General features: G+C 46.9%; 1 protein-coding gene across 48 annotated transcripts in view; it reads right to left on the bottom strand.

Moving 5' to 3' along the window:
- Positions 1–7,014: 7,014 nt before the first annotated feature.
- The window catches only part of LOC127915319 (sorting nexin-27-like), a 39,658-nt gene continuing 24,872 nt past the window's right edge, over positions 7,015–21,800 (bottom strand). The window contains exons 9-16 of one of the 48 annotated variants that reach the window (XM_052495251.1): positions 19,442–19,591; positions 19,246–19,374; positions 19,071–19,130; positions 14,112–14,160; positions 11,200–13,940; positions 11,097–11,154; positions 10,398–10,455; positions 7,015–9,466 (exon numbers count right to left, since the gene is read on the bottom strand). In XM_052495251.1, coding sequence (XP_052351211.1) covers positions 13,873–13,940; positions 14,112–14,160; positions 19,071–19,130; positions 19,246–19,374; positions 19,442–19,591 — 456 coding nt within the window. In that variant the 3' untranslated portion in view covers positions 7,015–9,466; positions 10,398–10,455; positions 11,097–11,154; positions 11,200–13,872. Of the gene's footprint in view, positions 9,467–10,363; positions 10,456–10,579; positions 13,941–14,111; positions 14,161–19,070; positions 19,131–19,245; positions 19,375–19,441; positions 19,592–21,800 lie in introns of all 48 variants that reach the window. The other 47 variants (XM_052495280.1, XM_052495271.1, XM_052495267.1 and 44 more) reach the window with 47 other exon arrangements.

The raw sequence follows: 21,800 nt of genomic DNA on the forward strand, positions 1-21,800 counted from the left end.
GTGAGTCTCTCTGCGTAAGTCTCTAAGAGCTGTGAGTCTCTCTGGGTAAGTCTCTAAGAGCCGTGAGTCTCTCTGGGTAAGCCTCTAAGAGCTGTGAGTCTCTCTGGGTAAGTCTCTAAGAGCTGTGAGTCTCTCTGGGTAAGCCTCTAAGAGCTGTGAGTCTCTCTGGGTAAGTCTCTAAGAGCTGTGAGTCTCTCTGGGTAAGCCTCTAAGAGCTGTGAGTCTCTCTGGGTAAGTCTCTAAGAGCTGTGAGTCTCTCTGGGTAAGCCTCTAAGAGCTGTGAGTCTCTCTGGGTAAGCCTCTAAGAGCTGTGAGTCTCTCTGGGTAAGTCTCTAAGAGCTGTGAGTCTCTCTGGGTAAGTCTCTAAGAGATGTGAGTCTCTCTGGGTTTGATTACAGCTGTGAGTCTCTCTGGGTAAGTCTCTAAGAGCTGTGAGTCTCTCTGGGTAAGCCTCTAAGAGCTGTGAGTCTCTCTGGGTAAGTCTCTAAGAGCTGTGAGTCTCTCTGGGTAAGTCTCTAAGAGCTGTGAGTCTCTCTGCGTAAGTCTCTAAGAGCTGTGAGTCTCTCTGGGTAAGCCTCTAAGAGCTGTGAGTCTCTCTGGGTAAGTCTCTAAGAGCTGTGAGTCTCTCTGCGTAAGTCTCTAAGAGCTGTGAGTCTCTCTGGGTAAGCCTCTAAGAGCTGTGAGTCTCTCTGGGTAAGTCTCTAAGAGCTGTGAGTCTCTCTGGGTAAGTCTCTAAGAGATGTGAGTCTCTCTGGGTAAGCCTCTAAGAGCTGTGAGTCTCTCTGGGTAAGTCTCTAAGAGCTGTGAGTCTCTCTGGGTAAGTCTCTAAGAGATGTGAGTCTCTCTGGCTTTGATTACAGCTGTGAGTCTCTCTGGGTAAGTCTCTAAGAGCTGTGAGTCTCTCTGGGTAAGCCTCTAAGAGCTGTGAGTCTCTCTGCGTAAGTCTCTAAGAGCTGTGAGTCTCTCTGGGTAAGCCTCTAAGAGCTGTAAGTCTCTCTGGGTAAGTCTCTAAGAGCTGTGAGTCTCTCTGGGTAAGTCTCTAAGAGCTGTGAGTCTCTCTGGGTAAGTCTCTAAGAGCTGTGAGTCTCTCTGGGTAAGTCTCTAAGAGCTGTGAGTCTCTCTCCGTAAGTCTCTAAGAGCTGTGAGTCTCTCTGGGTAAGCCTCTAAGAGCTGTGAGTCTCTCTGGGTAAGTCTCTAAGAGCTGTGAGTCTCTCTGCGTAAGTCTCTAAGAGCTGTGAGTCTCTCTGGGTAAACCTCTAAGAGCTGTGAGTCTCTCTGGGTAAGTCTCTAAGAGCTGTGAGTCTCTCTGCGTAAGTCTCTAAGAGCTGTGAGTCTCTCTGGGTAAGCCTCTAAGAGCTGTGAGTCTCTCTGGGTAAGTCTCTAAGAGCTGTGAGTCTCTCTGCGTAAGTCTCTAAGAGCTGTGAGTCTCTCTGGGTAAGCCTCTAAGAGCTGTGAGTCTCTCTGGGTAAGTCTCTAAGAGCTGTGAGTCTCTCTGGGTAAGTCTCTAAGAGATGTGAGTCTCTCTGGCTTTGATTACAGCTGTGAGTCTCTCTGGGTAAGTCTCTAAGAGCTGTGAGTCTCTCTGGGTAAGCCTCTAAGAGCTGTGAGTCTCTCTGCGTAAGTCTCTAAGAGCTGTGAGTCTCTCTGGGTAAGCCTCTAAGAGCTGTGAGTCTCTCTGGGTAAGCCTCTAAGAGCTGTGAGTCTCTCTGGGTAAGTCTCTAAGAGCTGTGAGTCTCTCTGGGTAAGTCTCTAAGAGATGTGAGTCTCTCTGGGTTTGATTACAGCTGTGAGTCTCCCTGGGTAAGTCTCTAAGAGCTGTGAGTCTCTCTGGGTAAGCCTCTAAGAGCTGTGAGTCTCTCTGCGTAAGTCTCTAAGAGCTGTGAGTCTCTCTGGGTAAGCCTCTAAGAGCTGTGAGTCTCTCTGGGTAAGTCTCTAAGAGCTGTGAGTCTCTCTGGGTAAGTCTCTAAGAGCTGTGAGTCTCTCTGCGTAAGTCTCTAAGAGCTGTGAGTCTCTCTGGGTAAGCCTCTAAGAGCTGTGAGTCTCTCTGGGTAAGTCTCTAAGAGCTGTGAGTCTCTCTGCGTAAGTCTCTAAGAGCTGTGAGTCTCTCTGGGTAAGCCTCTAAGAGCTGTGAGTCTCTCTGGGTAAGTCTCTAAGAGCTGTGAGTCTCTCTGGGTAAGTCTCTAAGAGATGTGAGTCTCTCTGGGTAAGCCTCTAAGAGCTGTGAGTCTCTCTGGGTAAGTCTCTAAGAGCTGTGAGTCTCTCTGGGTAAGTCTCTAAGAGATGTGAGTCTCTCTGGCTTTGATTACAGCTGTGAGTCTCTCTGGGTAAGTCTCTAAGAGCTGTGAGTCTCTCTGGGTAAGCCTCTAAGAGCTGTGAGTCTCTCTGCGTAAGTCTCTAAGAGCTGTGAGTCTCTCTGGGTAAGCCTCTAAGAGCTGTAAGTCTCTCTGGGTAAGTCTCTAAGAGCTGTGAGTCTCTCTGGGTAAGTCTCTAAGAGCTGTGAGTCTCTCTGGGTAAGTCTCTAAGAGCTGTGAGTCTCTCTGGGTAAGTCTCTAAGAGCTGTGAGTCTCTCTCCGTAAGTCTCTAAGAGCTGTGAGTCTCTCTGGGTAAGCCTCTAAGAGCTGTGAGTCTCTCTGGGTAAGTCTCTAAGAGCTGTGAGTCTCTCTGCGTAAGTCTCTAAGAGCTGTGAGTCTCTCTGGGTAAACCTCTAAGAGCTGTGAGTCTCTCTGGGTAAGTCTCTAAGAGCTGTGAGTCTCTCTGCGTAAGTCTCTAAGAGCTGTGAGTCTCTCTGGCTGTAAGCCTCTAAGAGCTGTGAGTCTCTCTGGGTAAGTCTCTAAGAGCTGTGAGTCTCTCTGCGTAAGTCTCTAAGAGCTGTGAGTCTCTCTGCGTAAGCCTCTAAGAGCTGTGAGTCTCTCTGGGTAAGTCTCTAAGAGCTGTGAGTCTCTCTGCGTAAGTCTCTAAGAGCTGTGAGTCTCTCTGGGTAAGCCTCTAAGAGCTGTGAGTCTCTCTGGGTAAGTCTCTAAGAGCTGTGAGTCTCTCTGGGTAAGCCTCTAAGAGCTGTGAGTCTCTCTGGGTAAGTCTCTAAGAGCTGTGAGTCTCTGGGTAAGTCTCTAAGAGCTGTGAGTCTCTCTGGGTAAGTCTCTAAGAGCTGTGAGTCTCTCTGCGTAAGCCTCTAAGAGCTGTGAGTCTCTCTGGGTAAGCCTCTAAGAGCTGTGAGTCTCTCTGGGTAAGTCTCTAAGAGCTGTGAGTCTCTCTGCGTAAGTCTCTAAGAGCTGTGAGTCTCTCTGGGTAAGTCTCTAAGAGCTGTGAGTCTCTCTGGGTAAGTCTCTAAGAGCTGTGAGTCTCTCTGGGTAAGTCTCTAAGAGCTGTGAGTTTCTCTGGGTAAGTCTCTAAGAGATGTGAGTCTCTCTGGGTAAGCCTCTAAGAGCTGTGAGTCTCTCTGGGTAAGTCTCTAAGAGCTGTGAGTCTCTCTGGGTAAGTCTCTAAGAGATGTGAGTCTCTCTGGCTTTGATTACAGCTGTGAGTCTCTCTGGGTAAGTCTCTAAGAGCTGTGAGTCTCTCTGGGTAAGCCTCTAAGAGCTGTGAGTCTCTCTGCGTAAGTCTCTAAGAGCTGTGAGTCTCTCTGGGTAAGCCTCTAAGAGCTGTGAGTCTCTCTGGGTAAGTCTCTAAGAGCTGTGAGTCTCTCTGGGTAAGTCTCTAAGAGCTGTGAGTCTCTCTGGGTAAGTCTCTAAGAGCTGTGAGTCTCTCTGGGTAAGTCTCTAAGAGCTGTGAGTCTCTCTCCGTAAGTCTCTAAGAGCTGTGAGTCTCTCTGGGTAAGCCTCTAAGAGCTGTGAGTCTCTCTGGGTAAGTCTCTAAGAGCTGTGAGTCTCTCTGCGTAAGTCTCTAAGAGCTGTGAGTCTCTCTGGGTAAACCTCTAAGAGCTGTGAGTCTCTCTGGGTAAGTCTCTAAGAGCTGTGAGTCTCTCTGGGTAAGCCTCTAAGAGCTGTGAGTCTCTCTGGGTAAGTCTCTAAGAGATGTGAGTCTCTCTGGGTAAGCCTCTAAGAGCTGTGAGTCTCTCTGGGTAAGTCTCTAAGAGCTGTGAGTCTCTGGGTAAGTCTCTAAGAGCTGTGAGTCTCTCTGGGTAAGTCTCTAAGAGCTGTGAGTCTCTCTGCGTAAGCCTCTAAGAGCTGTGAGTCTCTCTGGGTAAGTCTCTAAGAGCTGTGAGTATATTTGGCCATGTGTTTTAGGTTATTATCCTGCTGAAAGGTGAATTCATGTCTCAGTGTCTGGTGGAAAACAGACTGAACCAGGTTTTCCTCTAGGATTTTTCCTGTGCTTAGCTCCATTCAGTTTCTGTTTTTCTCCTGAACCACCCGCCCCCAGTAATGTGTTCTATTGGATTTGCCCCAAACATTCAGGACAAAAAGTTCATTGTTTTTCCACAATCAATTTTTGCAGTATTACTTAAGCAACTTGTTGCAAACAGGAAGCTTGTTTTTGATTTTTTAAATTCTGTACAGGCTTCATTCTTATGGAGTATGTGGAGTATCTACAATGTTGTTTATCCATCCTCAGTTTTTTCCTATCACAGCCATTAAACTCTAACTGTTTTAAATTTGCTATTGTCATCATGGTAAAATCCCTGACTGGTTTCCTTCCTCTCCAGCAACTGAGTTAGGAAGGACGCGTGTATCTTTGTAGTGACTGGGTGTATTAATACACCATCCAAAGTGTAATTAATAACTTCACCCTGCTCAAAGGGATATTCAAAGTCCAGAACAGACAATGGGAGGCACACGGTACTACAGTACATGGAACCATGGCTACAACTCTATTCCACATCAGGTAACTGATGCAAGCAGTAGGATTAGATTTAAAAAACAGATTAAAATACACCTTATGGAACAACGGGGGCTGTGAAGATACAGGCACAGACACATGATAACACACACACGTACATATGGATTTTGTATTGTAGATATGTGATAGTAGACCTGAGGGAACACACTTAATATGTTGTGAACAGTGTAATGAAATGTAATGTCATATTCTTTATGTATATAACTATCTTAATGTTCTGGAACCCGGAAGGAGAAGCTGCTGCTTTGGCAGCTAATGGGGAGCCTCAATAAATACAAATGTCTACTTTTTTAAAGTTGTACCCTTCTACCAATAGGTGCCCTTCTCTATGAGGCATTGGAAAACCTCTTTGGTCTTTGTGGTTGAATCTGTGTTTTAAATTCATTGGTTGAACGAAGGACCTTATATAATTGTGTGTGGGGGGTACAGAGGGGAGGTAGTTATTCAAAAACCGTGTTAAAACACTATTATCCCACACAGAGTGAGTCCATGCAACTTATGTGAATTGTTAAGAACATGTTTACTCCTAAAAATGTGGAAAAACATAATTCCTCTTTGATGTTACTCAGGCCAGCAGCATACCACCCTGCATACCACTGCTGGCTTGCTTCTGAAGCTAAGCAGGGTTGGTCCTGGTCAGTTCCTGGATGGGAGACCAGATGCTGCTGGAAGTGGTGTTGGAGGGCCAGTAGGAGGCACTCTTTCCTCTGGTCTAAAAAAATATCCCAATGCCCCAGGGCAGTGATTGGGGACCCTGCCCTGCGTAGGGTGCTGACTTTTGGATGGCACGTTAAACGGGTGTCCTGACTCTCTGAGGTCATTAAAGATCCCATGGCACCTATTGTAAGAGTAGGGGTGTTAACCCGTGTGTCCTGACTCTCTGAGGTCATTAAAGATCCCATGGCACCTATTGTAAGAGTAGGGGTGTTAACCCGTGTGTCCTGGCTAAATTCCCAATCGGACCCTCAAACCATCATGGTCACCTAATAATCCCCAGTTTACAATTGGCTCATTCATCCCCTGTAACTATTCCCCAGGTCTTTGCTGCAAATAAAAATGTGTTCTCAGTCAACTTACTTGGAAAAATAATAGATAAATGGGGTAATGAGTAGGCCAGTGACAAAACAATCTCTATTTAATACATTTTAGAATAAGGCTGTAATGTAACAAGATGTGGGAAAAGTCAAGGAATGTGAACACTTTCTGAAGGCACTGTCCATGCAGATGTGAACATGCAAACACACAGGACCACTAGTAACACAGCGCCAGGATGTGACTGCAGTCCTCTGTCCTGTCGCACTTCACACAAACACACAGGACCACTAGTAACACAGCGCCAGGATGTGACTGCAGTCCTCTGTCCTGTCGCACTTCACACATTTGCACAGGGATGCATCCACCCAAACACACACCTCTTTGTGCAATGCTGTCAGATTGTGTCTGCTCAGTTGGAAAATGAGATAAGAGGGAAAAGAATGAATGAATGAAGATAAATAATGATTTTTAGTCGCATTGAAAATATGTTCTAGCCATGTTATAGGGACGTTCAGGTTGGATTTCTCCTGGGCTAAAGGACCCAAAGACATATCAACTGAATCTTTTCTGTTTAGAGTTGAGAGACAACTTTTCAAGTCTGTGTTTCAAAACAGAGGGTATAGTTAGTGTCTCTCTGTGTCAGTCAGTTAGTGGTATGTGATATCAACACCCCCTCTAATCAATACGGATTGATTAGTGGTTGTAGATGGCTCTCTGTGGGTCGATAAGGAGACACTTTCTGTCCAGCAGATAATTGTCTTACCACTCTCATTAGAGGAAAAGAGAAAGGCAGAGGAGAGAGAGAGAGAGAGAGAGAGAGAGAGAAGCTGGGGGTGGTAATATGTCCATTCTGATTTAAGATGCGTAGAAAATGGTGTAATAGTGTAAATGGTCCATTCTGGGTGCAGCAGAAAACCTACTTCTCTTAGATTGCATTTGGCTTCAGTGGAACAATACATTATTATCTCTTCATCACCTGATATCTACCAGGGTGTTTATCAATGAAATAATTGATGGACAAACACAATCACAGACTGGTGCCAAGTGCCCCCCCACACACACTTTCCATTCTTGGGCATAAGTGCACTGGAAACTAGGTAATTGAGATTAGAGTTGGAGACACCAAAGGAGAGAAGACATCAATGTTTTGCATTAATAAATCAGTTCATTTAAAATAATGTTACAATTCATTACAATAAGTCAATAAGTTAAATTACTAAATGAGAAGTGAGTACACCATTTTGCCAGAAAAATCTTTCATAGAAAAACAACAAATGCATGTTAAGCCCACATTAATACTTATACCGCACAAGGAGACCATTTTTGAGATCTGGGAAAAATCTCAAATACTATTTTTGGGAGGGTCTAGTTGCCCTTTAAAATAATTAAGCAAAATACCATGTGGCTCGCAGTGTCTGTACTCTACAATGTAGGCCTACAGTAGAGTACATGTGATTGCAGAGTTTTCAAAAGAAATGCCCTCCAGATTGATACAAATCATAATTATCATGTATGCCTAATTTGCAGTAAACATTTAAAGATGCACTATACAGAAATAGCTCTGCCATTTCCTGGTTGCTAAAATTCTAAGTTTGCCTAATTTCAGTTTGTGACAAAACAATAAGTAATTATACAGTCTTTGTATATTCTCAACCTCTATGAACTTGGGTCGACCAAATTTACATATTGCAGCTTTAATTAGGACGTTTTCCTTGGGAAAGCATTTGGAAATGTTCATTCAAAACAGCACATGATGACTGAATTGAGCACTGCAAAGATTCAACCAAGACTTTGGACCAAACTGTTTCAGGAACTCGTTTGCTTACCCATCGTTTCTTGATTTGATTCATTATTCCTTTATTTAACTAGGCAAGTCCTACCTACCCGACCAGCTGTGAGCTGCTCCATGGGACAACCAGCTGCGGCTCTTACTGCTATGATATTCAGCTGAAACGTGGCAGCGCATGTGAATATATTACACGTGCTTTACGATTGTGTAGGCTACTTTCTCTATTGTACCACATACTTGATACCGTTTATACCACCACTACACTACTTGGATACAGATCAGTGGGAATTAAGAAGTAACTATACCCAATGTCCACTGAACAAAAGTCGGTTTTGTGCATATTTATTTTACTGAACCTTTATTTAAACCTCTGTGGGGTTTAGGGCGTATACCTACTACACCACTGTTTAAACCTCTGTGGGGTTTAGGGCGTATACCTACTACACCACTGTTTAAACCTCTGTGGGGTTTAGGGCGTATACCTCCGTGTAGCTCCTACTACACCACTGTTTAAACCTCTGTGGGGTTTAGAGCGTATACCTCCGTGTAGCTCCTACTGCACCACTGTTTAAACCTCTGTGGGGTTTAGGGCGTATACCTACTACACCACTGTTTAAACCTCTGTGGGGTTTAGAGCGTATACCTCCGTGTAGCTCCTACTGCACCACTGTTTAAACCTCTGTGGGGTTTAGGGCGTATACCTACTACACCACTGTATAAACCTCTGTGGGGTTTAGAGCGTATACCTCCGTGTAGCTCCTACTACACCACTGTTTAAACCTCTGTGGGGTTTAGAGCGTATACCTAATATATAATAATATATGCCATTTAGCAGACGCTTTTATCCAAAGCGACTTACAGTCATGTGTGCATACATTCTATGTGTGGGTGGTCCCGGGGATCGAACCCACTACCCTGGCGTTACAAGCGCCATGCTCTACCAACTGAGCTACAGAAGGACCTCCGTGTAGCTCCTACTGCACCACTGTTTAAACCTCTGTGGGGTTTAGGGCGTATACCTACTACACCACTGTATAAACCTCTGTGGGGTTTAGGGCGTATACCTACTACACCACTGTATAAACCTCTGTGGGGTTTAGGGCGTATACCTACTACACCACTGTATAAACCTCTGTGGGGTTTAGGGCGTATACCTACTACACCACTGTATAAACCTCTGTGGGGTTTAGGGTGTATACCTCCGTGTAGCTCCTACTACACCACTGTTTAAACCTCTGTGGGGTTTAGGGCGCATACCTCCGTGTAGCTCCTACTACACCACTGTTTAAACCTCTGTGGGGTTTAGGGCGTATACCTACTCCACCACTGTATAAACCTCTGTGGGGTTTAGGGCGTATACCTACTACACCACTGTATAAACCTCTGTGGGGTTTAGGGCGTATACCTACTACACCACTGTATAAACCTCTGTGGGGTTTAGGGCGTATACCTACTACACCACTGTATAAACCTCTGTGGGGTTTAGGGTGTATACCTCCGTGTAGCTCCTACTACACCACTGTTTAAACCTCTGTGGGGTTTAGGGCGCATACCTCCGTGTAGCTCCTACTACACCACTGTTTAAACCTCTGTGGGGTTTAGGGCGTATACCTACTCCACCACTGTATAAACCTCTGTGGGGTTTAGGGCGTATACCTCCGTGTAGCTCCTACTACACCACTGTTTAAACCTCTGTGGGGTTTAGGGCGTATACCTCAGTGTAGCTCCTACTACACCACTGTTTAAACCTCTGTGGGGTTTAGGGCGTATACCTCCGTGTAGCTCCTACTACACCACTGTTTAAACCTCTGTCAAATCAAATCAAATCAAATCAAATTTATTTATATAGCCCTTCGTACATCAGCTGATATCTCAAAGTGCTGTACAGAAACCCAGCCTAAAACCCCAAACAGCAAACAATGCAGGTGTAAAAGCACGGTGGCTAGGAAAAACTCCCTAGAAAGGCCAAAACCTAGGAAGAAACCTAGAGAGGAACCGGGCTATGTGGGGTGGCCAGTCCTCTTCTGGCTGTGCCGGGTAGAGATTATAACAGAACATGACCAAGATGTTCAAATGTTCATAAATGACCAGCATGGTCGAATAATAATAAGGCAGAACAGTTGAAACTGGAGCAGCAGCAGTCAGGTGGAATGGGGACAGCAAGGAGCCATCATGTCAGGTAGTCCTGGGGCACTGTCCTAGGGCTCAGGTCCTCCGAGAGAGAGAGAAAGAAAGAGAGAATTAGAGAGAGCATATGTGGGGTGGCCAGTCCTCTTTTGGCTGTGCCGGGTGGAGATTATAACAGAACGTGGCCAAGATGTTCAAATGTTCATAAATGACCCAGCATGGTTGAATAATAGTAAGGCAGAACAGTTGAAACTGGAGCAGGAGCATGGCCAGGTGGACGGGACAGCAAGGAGTCCTCATGTCAGGTAGTCCTGGGACATGGTCCTAGGGCCCAGGCCAGTTGAAACTGGAGCAGCAGCATGGCCAGGTGGACTGGGGACAGCAAGGAGTCATCATGTCAGGTAGTCCTGGGGCATGGTCCTAGGGCTCAGGTCCTCCGAGAGAGAGAAAGAAAGAGAGAAGGAGAGAATTAGAGAACGCACACTTAGATTCACACAGGACACCGAATAGGACAGGAGAAGTACTCCAGATATAACAAACTGACCCTAGCCCCTCTGTGGGGTTTAGGGCGTATACCTCAGTGTAGCTCCTACTGCACCACTGTTTAAACCTCTGTGGGGTTTAGGGCGTATACCTCCGTGTAGCTCCTACTACACCACTGTTTAAACCTCTGTGGGGTTTAGGCGTATACCTACTGCACCACTGTATAAACCTCTGTGGGGTTTAGGCGTATACCTCCATGTAGCTCCTACTACACCACTGTTTAAACCTCTGTGGGGTTTAGGCGTATACCTACTACACCACTGTTTAAACCTCTGTGGGGTTTAGAGCGTATACCTCTGTGTAGTTCCTACTACACCACTGTTTAAACCTCTGTGGGGTTTAGGGTGTATACCTCCATGTAGCTCCTACTACACCACTGTTTAAACCTCTGTGGGGTTTAGGGCGTATACCTACTACACCACTGTTTAAACCTCTGTGGGGTTTAGGGCGCATACCTCCGTGTAGCTCCTACTACACCACTGTTTAAACCTCTGTGGGGTTTAGGGCGTATACCTACTCCACCACTGTATAAACCTCTGTGGGGTTTAGGGCGTATACCTCCGTGTAGCTCCTACTACACCACTGTTTAAACCTCTGTGGGGTTTAGGGCGTATACCTCAGTGTAGCTCCTACTACACCACTGTTTAAACCTCTGTGGGGTTTAGGGCGTATACCTCCGTGTAGCTCCTACTACACCACTGTTTAAACCTCTGTGGGGTTTAGGGCGTATACCTCAGTGTAGCTCCTACTGCACCACTGTTTAAACCTCTGTGGGGTTTAGGGCGTATACCTCCGTGTAGCTCCTACTACACCACTGTTTAAACCTCTGTGGGGTTTAGGGCGTATACCTACTGCACCACTGTATAAACCTCTGTGGGGTTTAGGGCGTATACCTCCATGTAGCTCCTACTACACCACTGTTTAAACCTCTGTGGGGTTTAGGGCGTATACCTACTACACCACTGTTTAAACCTCTGTGGGGTTTAGAGCGTATACCTCTGTGTAGTTCCTACTACACCACTGTTTAAACCTCTGTGGGGTTTAGGGTGTATACCTCCATGTAGCTCCTACTACACCACTGTTTAAACCTCTGTGGGGTTTAGGGCGTATACCTACTGCACCACTGTATAAACCTCTGTGGGGTTTAGGGCGTATACCTCCGTGTAGCTCCTACTACACCACTGTTTAAACCTCTGTGGGGTTTAGGGCGTATACCTACTGCACCACTGTATAAACCTCTGTGGGGTTTAGGGTGTATACCTCCGTGTAGCTCCTACTACACCACTGGGAAACTCTGATGTAGGTTAACACTGCATTTAAAGATGTGTGTGGTGTTGCATCAGCATCCAATGATAACATCCACCAGATATTGAATCAGGTGTGTTACTGCTTGGCTGGGGCAAAAGCCTGCACCCACGGGCCCTCTGTTAGAATACTGGCCAGCCCTGTTCTATAGGAACTGATCTAGTGTTTTTCAGTGGGAGGGAGACCCCTGCAGGTCGTTCTGAGTACTGCAGCTTCAGATACACAAGGACCAATATATCAATTGAACCAAAGACTCACCTAAACCAACACCATAGACATATCCTACAGACTGACAATCACAGTGTGTTTCTAAAGCATCACACCTTTTCTCAAGAACAGAAAGACACAAAACATGTAAATCGAGATGCACTTCTGAGTTCAGTGTTATGAACCCACAGTTAGGCATCAGCAGAACAGAAAACTTAGCATAGAATGAATACATATTGAGCTTAACGTGGTCAACATCTTACAGGGTTCTTTTTGTGCTATTCGGTCCAATGTCTGAAATGTCCACATTAAAAATGATATTTATATATCTTTAGGAGGTACACAAAACACACAGGTGAAGTAAACATGTTCCTTGTTCAGGTATCTGTCAAAATGGCAGAATACTTTCCTGGGATCCAATTCCTACATGATGAGCATTCTGTGTGTGTGTGTCTGTTTTAATGAGAAGGTTTGTGTATTCAAAAATGGCTTCAGGGCAATTTCAGCATCTGTAAACCGAAACAGAACCAGCAGCTGAAACACACATGCTACCCTTGGTTCTGCTCGGCCCAATAGTCACAAATAAAGGAAGTGTATGGTGTCTCTCTCTCTGTGTCTGTAATAGTCTCTTCAGTAGATCTCTTTGAAATGGAGATAGTGGCTACAAACAGGAGATAATATCCATATGTCAATCGGTCTGTGTGGTTCATATGAGTCCAGTCTCTTGTATCATGTGGCCGGTTCCCTCCGTCTGTCTGTCGAGACTCATTCTGGGAGTTCAGTTCAGAGTCAGAGAGAAGGGTTGTTTCTACCTCCAGGGTTCCAACCTAGACTCTCACAGCTGTCCATAATCAGTCCACACACACACACACACACACACACACACACACACACACACACACACTTCCTGTGAACTTTTCAGATGAGTCTCCTCAGTCCATCACTACAGGCCGTTTCCTCTTTTAGAACAGGTTCTGTTCCATCATTACTAGCCGTTTCCTCTTTTAGAACAGGTTCTGTTCCATCACCACCAGCCGTTTCCTCTATTAGAAAAGGTTCTGTTCCAACACCAGCCGTTTCCTCTTTTAGAACAGGTTCTGTTCTATCACCACCAGCCGTTTCCTCTATTAGAAAAGGTTCTGTTGCAACACCACCAGCCGTTTCCTCTTTTAGAACAGGTTCTGTTTCATCACCACCAGCCATTTCCTCTTTTAGAACAGGTTCTGTTCCATCACCACCAGCCATTTCCTCTTTTAGAAAAGGTTCTGTTCCATCACCACCAGCCATTTCCTCTTTTAGAACAGGTTCTGTTCCATCACCACCAGCCATTTCCTCTTTTAGAACAGGTTCTGTTCCATCACCACCAGCCATTTCCTCTTTTAGAACAGGTTCTGTTCCATCACCACCAGCCATTTCCTCTTTTATAACAGGTTCTGTTCCATCATCTGTATCCCTCTTTTGTTCTCTTCTTCCACTGCACTGTGTTCCATTCCAGAGCACTCCAAAGTGGCCACAAAACACCCGATGGCCTTGCACGTTTCAAATCCCTTGTCCAATATCGTCCCAGAGAACCATCTCCTTCATCCAATCCCACCACAAGATGTTAGCCTCCTTAGCCAATAGTCACAGGTCTCCATGGAGTTTTGACCAACGAGGTGATGCGATGTATGAAGGCATGTATCTAAGTCTTTAGAGTTACTTATTCACCTGTACAAACCTGCTATATGTTTCTACTGTAGCTTCCTGTTGGCTTGTGTTTATATTGTGTGCTTGGGGTGTATTCAAGGGTTCATGGTGAATAACAGCTTAAGTTGTAGTGTGCGTCATTGTTTCTCCTTCAGTCAGTCCAGAAGTTGTTCATTTGTAGTTTGATGGTGTGTGGTGGTTGTTGATCTGTAGTTGCTGTTATTGGTATGTAGAAGTTGTAGTTTGTTGGTTTGTAGTTGGTGTAGTAGTAGTTGTGCGAGGACAGGTAGTGGTGGTAGTTCCGGGCCGAACCAGACCAGAGGGACGGATGAAGGAGAGCATATTTATGAGGTGATGATCTCTCCTCCTAGGTGCCTCCATCCCTTCTGTGTCTCAACAGCTGGAAGATATTCTGAAACAGACACACGGCTCAGGAAACAACAACATGCGCAGGCTGGCAAAAATGCACAATATGAACACACACACACACACACACGCACACGCACACGCACACGCACACGCACAGGCCGCTGCTGCTGTACCAGAGACAGAGCCAGCCAAAGCCTTACCTTGCTACACATACCTTCTTTACTGCAGTTCTTATTGTCCTTATCCACAGCCTCCTCTTCCACCTGGAGACACACAATATTACACAACATTCTCAAACAATATCAGTGGACAACATTCCAAAGATATTAGCCAGTGAAATGTGCAGTATAAGACTGCTGGTTAGCCAGTAGACAGTACATGGCAGTATAAGACTGCTGTTTAGCCAGTACATGGCAGCATAAGACTGCTGTTTAGCCAGTAGACAGTACATGGCAGTATAAGACTGCTGGTTAGCCAGTAGACAGTACATGGCAGCATAAGACTGCTGGTTAGCCAGTAGACAGTACATGGCAGCATAAGACTGCTGGTTAGCCAGTAGACAGTACATGGCAGCATAAGACTGCTGGTTAGCCAGTAGACAGTACATGGCAGCATAAGACTGCTGGTTAGCCAGTAGACAGTACATGGCAGCATAAGACTGCTGGTTAGCCAGTAGACAGTACATGGCAGCATAAGACTGCTGGTTAGCCAGTAGACAGTACATGGCAGCATAAGACTGCTGGTTAGCCAGTAGACAGTACATGGCAGCATAAGACTGCTGGTTAGCCAGTAGACAGTACATGGCAGCATAAGACTGCTGGTTAGCCAGTAGACAGTACATGGCAGCATAAGACTGCTGGTTAGCCAGTAGACAGTACATGGCAGCATAAGACTGCTGGTTAGCCAGTAGACAGTACATAGCAGCATAAGACTGCTGGTTAGCCAGTAGACAGTACATGGCAGCATAAGACTGCTGGTTAGCCAGTAGACAGTACATGGCAGCATAAGACTGCTGGTTAGCCAGTAGACAGTACATGGCAGCATAAGACTGCTGGTTAGCCAGTAGACAGTACATGGCAGCATAAGACTGCTGGTTAGCCAGTAGACAGTACATGGCAGCATAAGACTGCTGGTTAGCCAGTAGACAGTACATGGCAGCATAAGACTGCTGGGTAGCCAGTAGACAGTACATGGCAGCATAAGACTGCTGGTTAGCCAGTAGACAGTACATGGCAGCATAAGACTGCTGGTTAGCCAGTAGACAGTACATGGCAGCATAAGACTGCTGGTTAGCCAGTAGACAGTACATGGCAGCATAAGACTGCTGGTTAGCCAGTAGACAGTACATGGCAGCATAAGACTGCTGGTTAGCCAGTAGACAGTACATGGCAGCATAAGACTGCTGGGTAGCCAGTAGACAGTACATGGCAGCATAAGACTGCTGGTTAGCCAGTAGACAGTACATGGCAGCATAAGACTGCTGGGTAGCCAGTAGACAGTACATGGCAGCATAAGACTGCTGGGTAGCCAGTAGACAGTACATGGCAGCATAAGACTGCTGGTTAGCCAGTAGACAGTACATGGCAGCATAAGACTGCTGGTTAGCCAGTAGACAGTACATGGCAGCATAAGACTGCTGGTTAGCCAGTAGACAGTACATGGCAGCATAAGACTGCTGGTTAGCCAGTAGACAGTACATGGCAGTATAAGACTGCTGGTTAGCCAGTAGACAGTACATGGCAGCATAAGACTGCTGGTTAGCCAGTAGACAGTACATGGCAGCATAAGACTTCTGGTTAGCCAGTAGACAGTACATGGCAGCATAAGACTGCAGCCAGTAGACAGTACATGGCAGTATAAGACTGCTGGTTAGCCAGTAGACAGTACATGGCAGCATAAGACTGCTGGTTAGCCAGTAGACAGTACATGGCAGTATAAGACTGCTGGTTAGCCAGTAGACAGTACATGGCAGCATAAGACTGCTGGTTAGCCAGTAGACAGTACATGACAGCATAAGACTGCTGGCCAGCATAATGGCACATAAGACTGCTGGTTAGCCAGTAGACAGTACATGGCAGCATAAGACTGCTGGTTAGCCAGTATACAGTACATGGCAGCATAAGACTGCTGGTTAGCCAGTAGACAGTACATGGCAGCATAAGACTGCTGGTTAGCCAGTAGACAGTACATGGCAGCATAAGACTGCTGGTTAGCCAGTAGACAGTACATGGCAGTATAAGACTGCTGGTTAGCCAGTAGACAGTACATGGCAGTATAAGACTGCTGGTTAGCCAGTAGACAGTACATGGCAGTATAAGACTGCTGGTTAGCCAGTAGACAGTACATGGCAGTATAAGACTGCTGGGTAGCCAGTAGACAGTACATGGCAGCATAAGACTGCTGTTTAGCCAGTAGACAGTACATGGCAGTATAAGACTGCTGGTTAGCCAGTAGACAGTACATGGCAGTATAAGACTGCTGGTTAGCCAGTAGACAGTACATGGCAGTATAAGACTGCTGGGTAGCCAGTAGACAGTACATGGCAGTATAAGACTGCTGGGTAGCCAGTAGACAGTACATGGCAGTATAAGACTGCTGGGTAGCCAGTAGACAGTACATGGCAGCATAAGACTGCTGGTTAGCCAGTATACAGTACATGGCAGCATAAGACTGCTGGTTAGCCAGTAGACAGTACATGGCAGTATAAGACTGCTGGGTAGCCAGTAGACAGTACATGGCAGTATAAGACTGCTGGTTAGCCAGTAGACAGTACATGGCAGTATAAGACTGCTGGGTAGCCAGTAGACAGTACATGGCAGCATAAGACTGCTGGTTAGCCAGTAGACAGTACATGGCAGCATAAGACTGCTGGTTAGCCAGTAGACAGTACATGGCAGCATAAGACTGCTGGTTAGCCAGTAGACAGTACATGGCAGCATAAGACTGCTGGTTAGCCAGTAGACAGTACATGGCAGCATAAGACTGCTGGTTAGCCAGTAGACAGTACATGGCAGCATAAGACTGCTGGTTAGCCAGTATACAGTACATGGCAGCATAAGACTTTTGGTTAGCCAGTAGACAGTACATGGCAGCATAAGACTGCTGGTTAGCCAGTAGACAGTACATGGCAGTATAAGACTGCTGGGTAGCCAGTAGACAGTACATGGCAGCATAAGACTGCTGGTTAGCCAGTAGACAGTACATGGCAGCATAAGACTGCTGGTTAGCCAGTAGACAGTACATGGCAGCATAAGACTGCTGGTTAGCCAGTAGACAGTACATGGCAGCATAAGACTGCTGGTTAGCCAGTAGACAGTACATGGCAGCATAAGACTGCTGGTTAGCCAGTAGACAGTACATGGCAGCATAAGACTGCTGGGTAGCCAGTAGACAGTACATGGCAGTATAAGACTGCTGGGTAGCCAGTAGACAGTACATGGCAGCATAAGACTGCTGGGTAGCCAGTAGACAGTACATGGCAGCATAAGACTGCTGGTTAGCCAGTAGACAGTACATGGCAGCATAAGACTGCTGGTTAGCCAGTAGACAGTACATGGCAGCATAAGACTGCTGGTTAGCCAGTAGACAGTACATGGCAGCATAAGACTGCTGGTTAGCCAGTAGACAGTACATGGCAGCATAAGACTGCTGGTTAGCCAGTAGACAGTACATGGCAGCATAAGACTGCTGGTTAGCCAGTAGACAGTACATGGCAGCATAAGACTGCTGGTTAGCCAGTAGACAGTACATGGCAGCATAAGACTGCTGGTTAGCCAGTAGACAGTACATGGCAGTATAAGACTGCTGGGACACTTGGCTCTGTCATAACCTCACATGGTCTCTCCTATCATTGCTATGCAGACGACACACAATTAATCTTCTCCTTTCCCCCTTCTGATGACCAGGTGGCGAATCGCATCTCTGCATGTCTGGCAGACATATCAGTGTGGATGACGGATCACCACCTCAAGCTGAACCTCGGCAAGACGGACCTGCTCTTCCTCCCGGGGAAGGACTGCCCGTTCCATGATCTCGCCATCACGGTTGACAACTCCATTGTGTCCTCTTCCCAGAGCGCTAAGAACCTTGGCGTGATCCTGGACAACACCCTGTCGTTCTCAACTAACATCAAGGCGGTGGCCCGTTCCTGTAGGTTCATGCTCTACAACATCCGCAGAGTACGACCCTGCCTCACACAGGAAGCGGCGCAGGTCCTAATCCAGGCACTTGTCATCTCCCGTCTGGATTACTGCAACTCGCTGTTGGCTGGGCTCCCTGCCTGTGCCATTAAACCCCTACAACTCATCCAGAACGCCGCAGCCCGTCTGGTGTTCAACCTTCCCAAGTTCTCTCACGTCACCCCGCTCCTCCGCTCTCTCCACTGGCTTCCAGTTGAAGCTCGCATCCGCTACAAGACCATGGTGCTTGCCTACGGAGCTGTGAGGGGAATGGCACCTCAGTACCTCCAGGCTCTGATCAGGCCCTACACCCAAACAAGGGCACTGCGTTCATCCACCTCTGGCCTGCTCGCCTCCCTACCACTGAGGAAGTACAGTTCCCGCTCAGCCCAGTCAAAACTGTTCGCTGCTCTGGCCCCCAATGGTGGAACAAACTCCCTCACGACGCCAGGACAGCGGAGTCAATCACCACCTTCCGGAGACACCTGAAACCCCACCTCTTTAAGGAATACCTAGGATAGGATAAAGTAATCCTTCTCACCCCCCTAAAAGATTTAGATGCACTATTGTAAAGTGGCTGTTCCACTGGATGTCATAAGGTGAATGCACCAATTTGTAAGTCGCTCTGGATAGGAGCGTCTGCTAAATGACTTAAATGTAAATGTAGACAGTACATGGCAGCATAAGACTGCTGGTTAGCCAGTAGACAGTACATGGCAGCATAAGACTGCTGGTTAGCCAGTAGACAGTACATGGCAGCATAAGACTTCTGGTTAGCCAGTAGACAGTACATGGCAGCATAAGACTGCTGGTTAGCCAGTAGACAGTACATGGCAGTATAAGACTGCTGGTTAGCCAGTAGACAGTACATGGCAGTATAAGACTGCTGGTTAGCCAGTATAAGACTGCTGTTTAGCCAGTAGACAGTACATGGCAGTATAAGACTGCTGGTTAGCCAGTAGGCAGTACATGGCAGTATACAACCCTCTTCTCACCTCTTTCCTCCACTTGAGTTCACAGAAGACTCTCTCAACGCACTCATGCAGGTAGTTGAACTGGACACAGGACACAGCACAACAAAGGGTTAACTCTCTGCACATTGATACATCATGTTCATACATTCGTTGGGACTCTCAAAAGGTGTGTACTGTGAGTGTGTGCGAGACTCACGTAGGGAGTAAAGATCTTGACCCAGCGAGGTTTCTTCTCTGCCCTGGCGTACTGGAAGCAGAAGGCCATGCCCTCCTCATCAGTGTCCCAGTGCTGCATCTCCACCCACTCAAACACGATCACCTGGTTCTGTTATAGAGAGACAAGGTCAACACACACACACACACACACACACACACACACACGTTCTCCATACCTCTAGCGTTCCCTCCTCTGTGCAGGCGTGCAGTTTAAAGTGGTGTATGCTGATGGCTGTGACAACGTGGCCTTTGCGTCGGGAGTCACAGGAGCAGTGTGGGAAGATGATCTCATTGTAGCCTTCACAGCCCCGTAACATACTGAGATACTGGGGGAAAGAGAGAACATTTAGGGGGTCAGACAACTGCTTCTAGAAACCATCCTGTTCCATGTCTATTTGGTCATATATGCCATGTATAAACCAAGTCTTACGCTACATGACCTAGTTTATTCCCATCTATTACAGCCCTACCCTTAACCAGAATGGAAGACCAGTAATGTGCTCCCTGACGAAGGCCATGCAGTTGAAACGTGTCAGAGTTTTAAATCTTTATTTCCATTGAACATGCCATACAAAAAAAGGCATTTTAATTCATTATCTGAAGAGGGCCTCGGTCCTCCTTTCTTTTTGACAGTCATGTACTGTACTTGCTCATTAGTTGTGACAGTAATGTCTGTTGTAGCATGGCCATCTAGTGACTAGAAGAGAGGCAGAGACAGACACTTACCATGGCCATCTAGTGACTAGAAGAGAGAGAGAGACACTAACCATGGTCATCTAGTGACTAGAAGAGAGAGAGACACTAACCATGGCCATCTAGTGACTAGAAGAGAGGCAGAGACAGACACTTACCATGGTCATCTAGTGACTAGAAGAGAGAGAGACACTAACCATGGCCATCTAGTGACGAGCAGAGAGGGAGAGAGACACTAACCATGGCCATCTAGTGACGAGCAGAGAGGGAGAGAGACACTAACCATGGCCATCTAGTGACTAGCAGAGAGGGAGAGACACTAACCATGGCCATCTAGCACTAGCAGAGGGAGAGAGACACTAAACATGGCCATCTAGTGACTAGAAGAGAGAGAGAGACACTAACCATGGTCATCTAGTGACTAGAAGAGAGAGAGAGACACTAACCATGGTCATCTAGTGACTAGCAGAGAGGGAGAGAGACACTAACCATGGCCATCTAGTGACTAGCAGAGAGGGAGAGAGAGAGACACTAACCATGGCCATCTAGTGACTAGCAGAGAGGGAGAGAGAGAGACACTAACCATGGCCATCTAGTGACTAGCAGAGAGGCAGAGAGAGACACTAACCATGGCCATCTAGTGACTAGCAGAGAGGGAGAGAGACACTAACCATGGCCATCTAGTGACGAGCAGAGAGGGAGAGAGACACTAACCATGGCCATCTAGCACTAGCAGAGAGGGAGAGAGACACTAACCATGGTCATCTAGTGACTAGAAGAGAGAGAGACACTAACCATGGCCATCTAGTGACGAGCAGAGAGGGAGAGAGACACTAACCATGGCCATCTAGCACTAGCAGAGAGGGAGAGAGACACTAACCATGGCCATCTAGTGACGAGCAGAGAGGGAGAGAGACACTAACCATGGCCATCTAGTGACTAGCAGAGAGGGAGAGACACTAACCATGGCCATCTAGTGACTAGAAGAGAGAGAGACACTAACCATGGCCATCTAGTGACGAGCAGAGAGGGAGAGAGACACTAACCATGGCCATCTAGCACTAGCAGAGAGGGAGAGAGACACTAACCATGGCCATCTAGTGACGAGCAGAGAGGGAGAGAGACACTAACCATGGCCATCTAGTGACTAGCAGAGAGGGAGAGACACTAACCATGGCCATCTAGCACTAGCAGAGGGAGAGAGACACTAACCATGGCCATCTAGTGACTAGCAGAGAGGCAGAGAGAGACACTAACCATGGCCATCTAGTGACGAGCAGAGGGAGAGAGACACTAACCATGGCCATCTAGTGACGAGCAGAGAGGGAGAGAGACACTAACCATGGACATCTAGTGACTAGAAGAGAGGCAGAGAGAGACACTAACCATGGCCATCTAGTGACGAGCAGAGAGGGAGAGAGACACTAACCATGGCCATCTAGTGACTAGAAGAGAGGCAGAGAGAGACACTTACCATGGTCATCTAGTGACTAGAAGAGAGGGAGAGAGACACTAACCATGGCCATCTAGTGACGAGCAGAGAGGGAGAGAGACATTAACCATGGCCATCTAGGACTAGCAGAGAGGGAGAGAGACACTTACCATGGTCATCTAGTGACGAGCAGAGAGGGAGAGAGACACTAACCATGGCCATCTAGGACTAGCAGAGAGGGAGAGAGACACTAACCATGGCCATCTAGTGACTAGAAGAGAGAGAGACACTAACCATGGCCATCTAGTGACTAGAAGAGAGGCAGAGAGAGACACTTACCATGGTCATCTAGTGACTAGAAGAGAGGGAGAGAGACACTAACCATGGTCATCTAGGACTAGCAGAGAGGG

This window comes from Oncorhynchus keta, chromosome 34, assembly GCF_023373465.1.
Source record: "Oncorhynchus keta strain PuntledgeMale-10-30-2019 chromosome 34, Oket_V2, whole genome shotgun sequence".
In the NCBI taxonomy this organism is placed as follows: domain Eukaryota; kingdom Metazoa; phylum Chordata; class Actinopteri; order Salmoniformes; family Salmonidae; genus Oncorhynchus; species Oncorhynchus keta.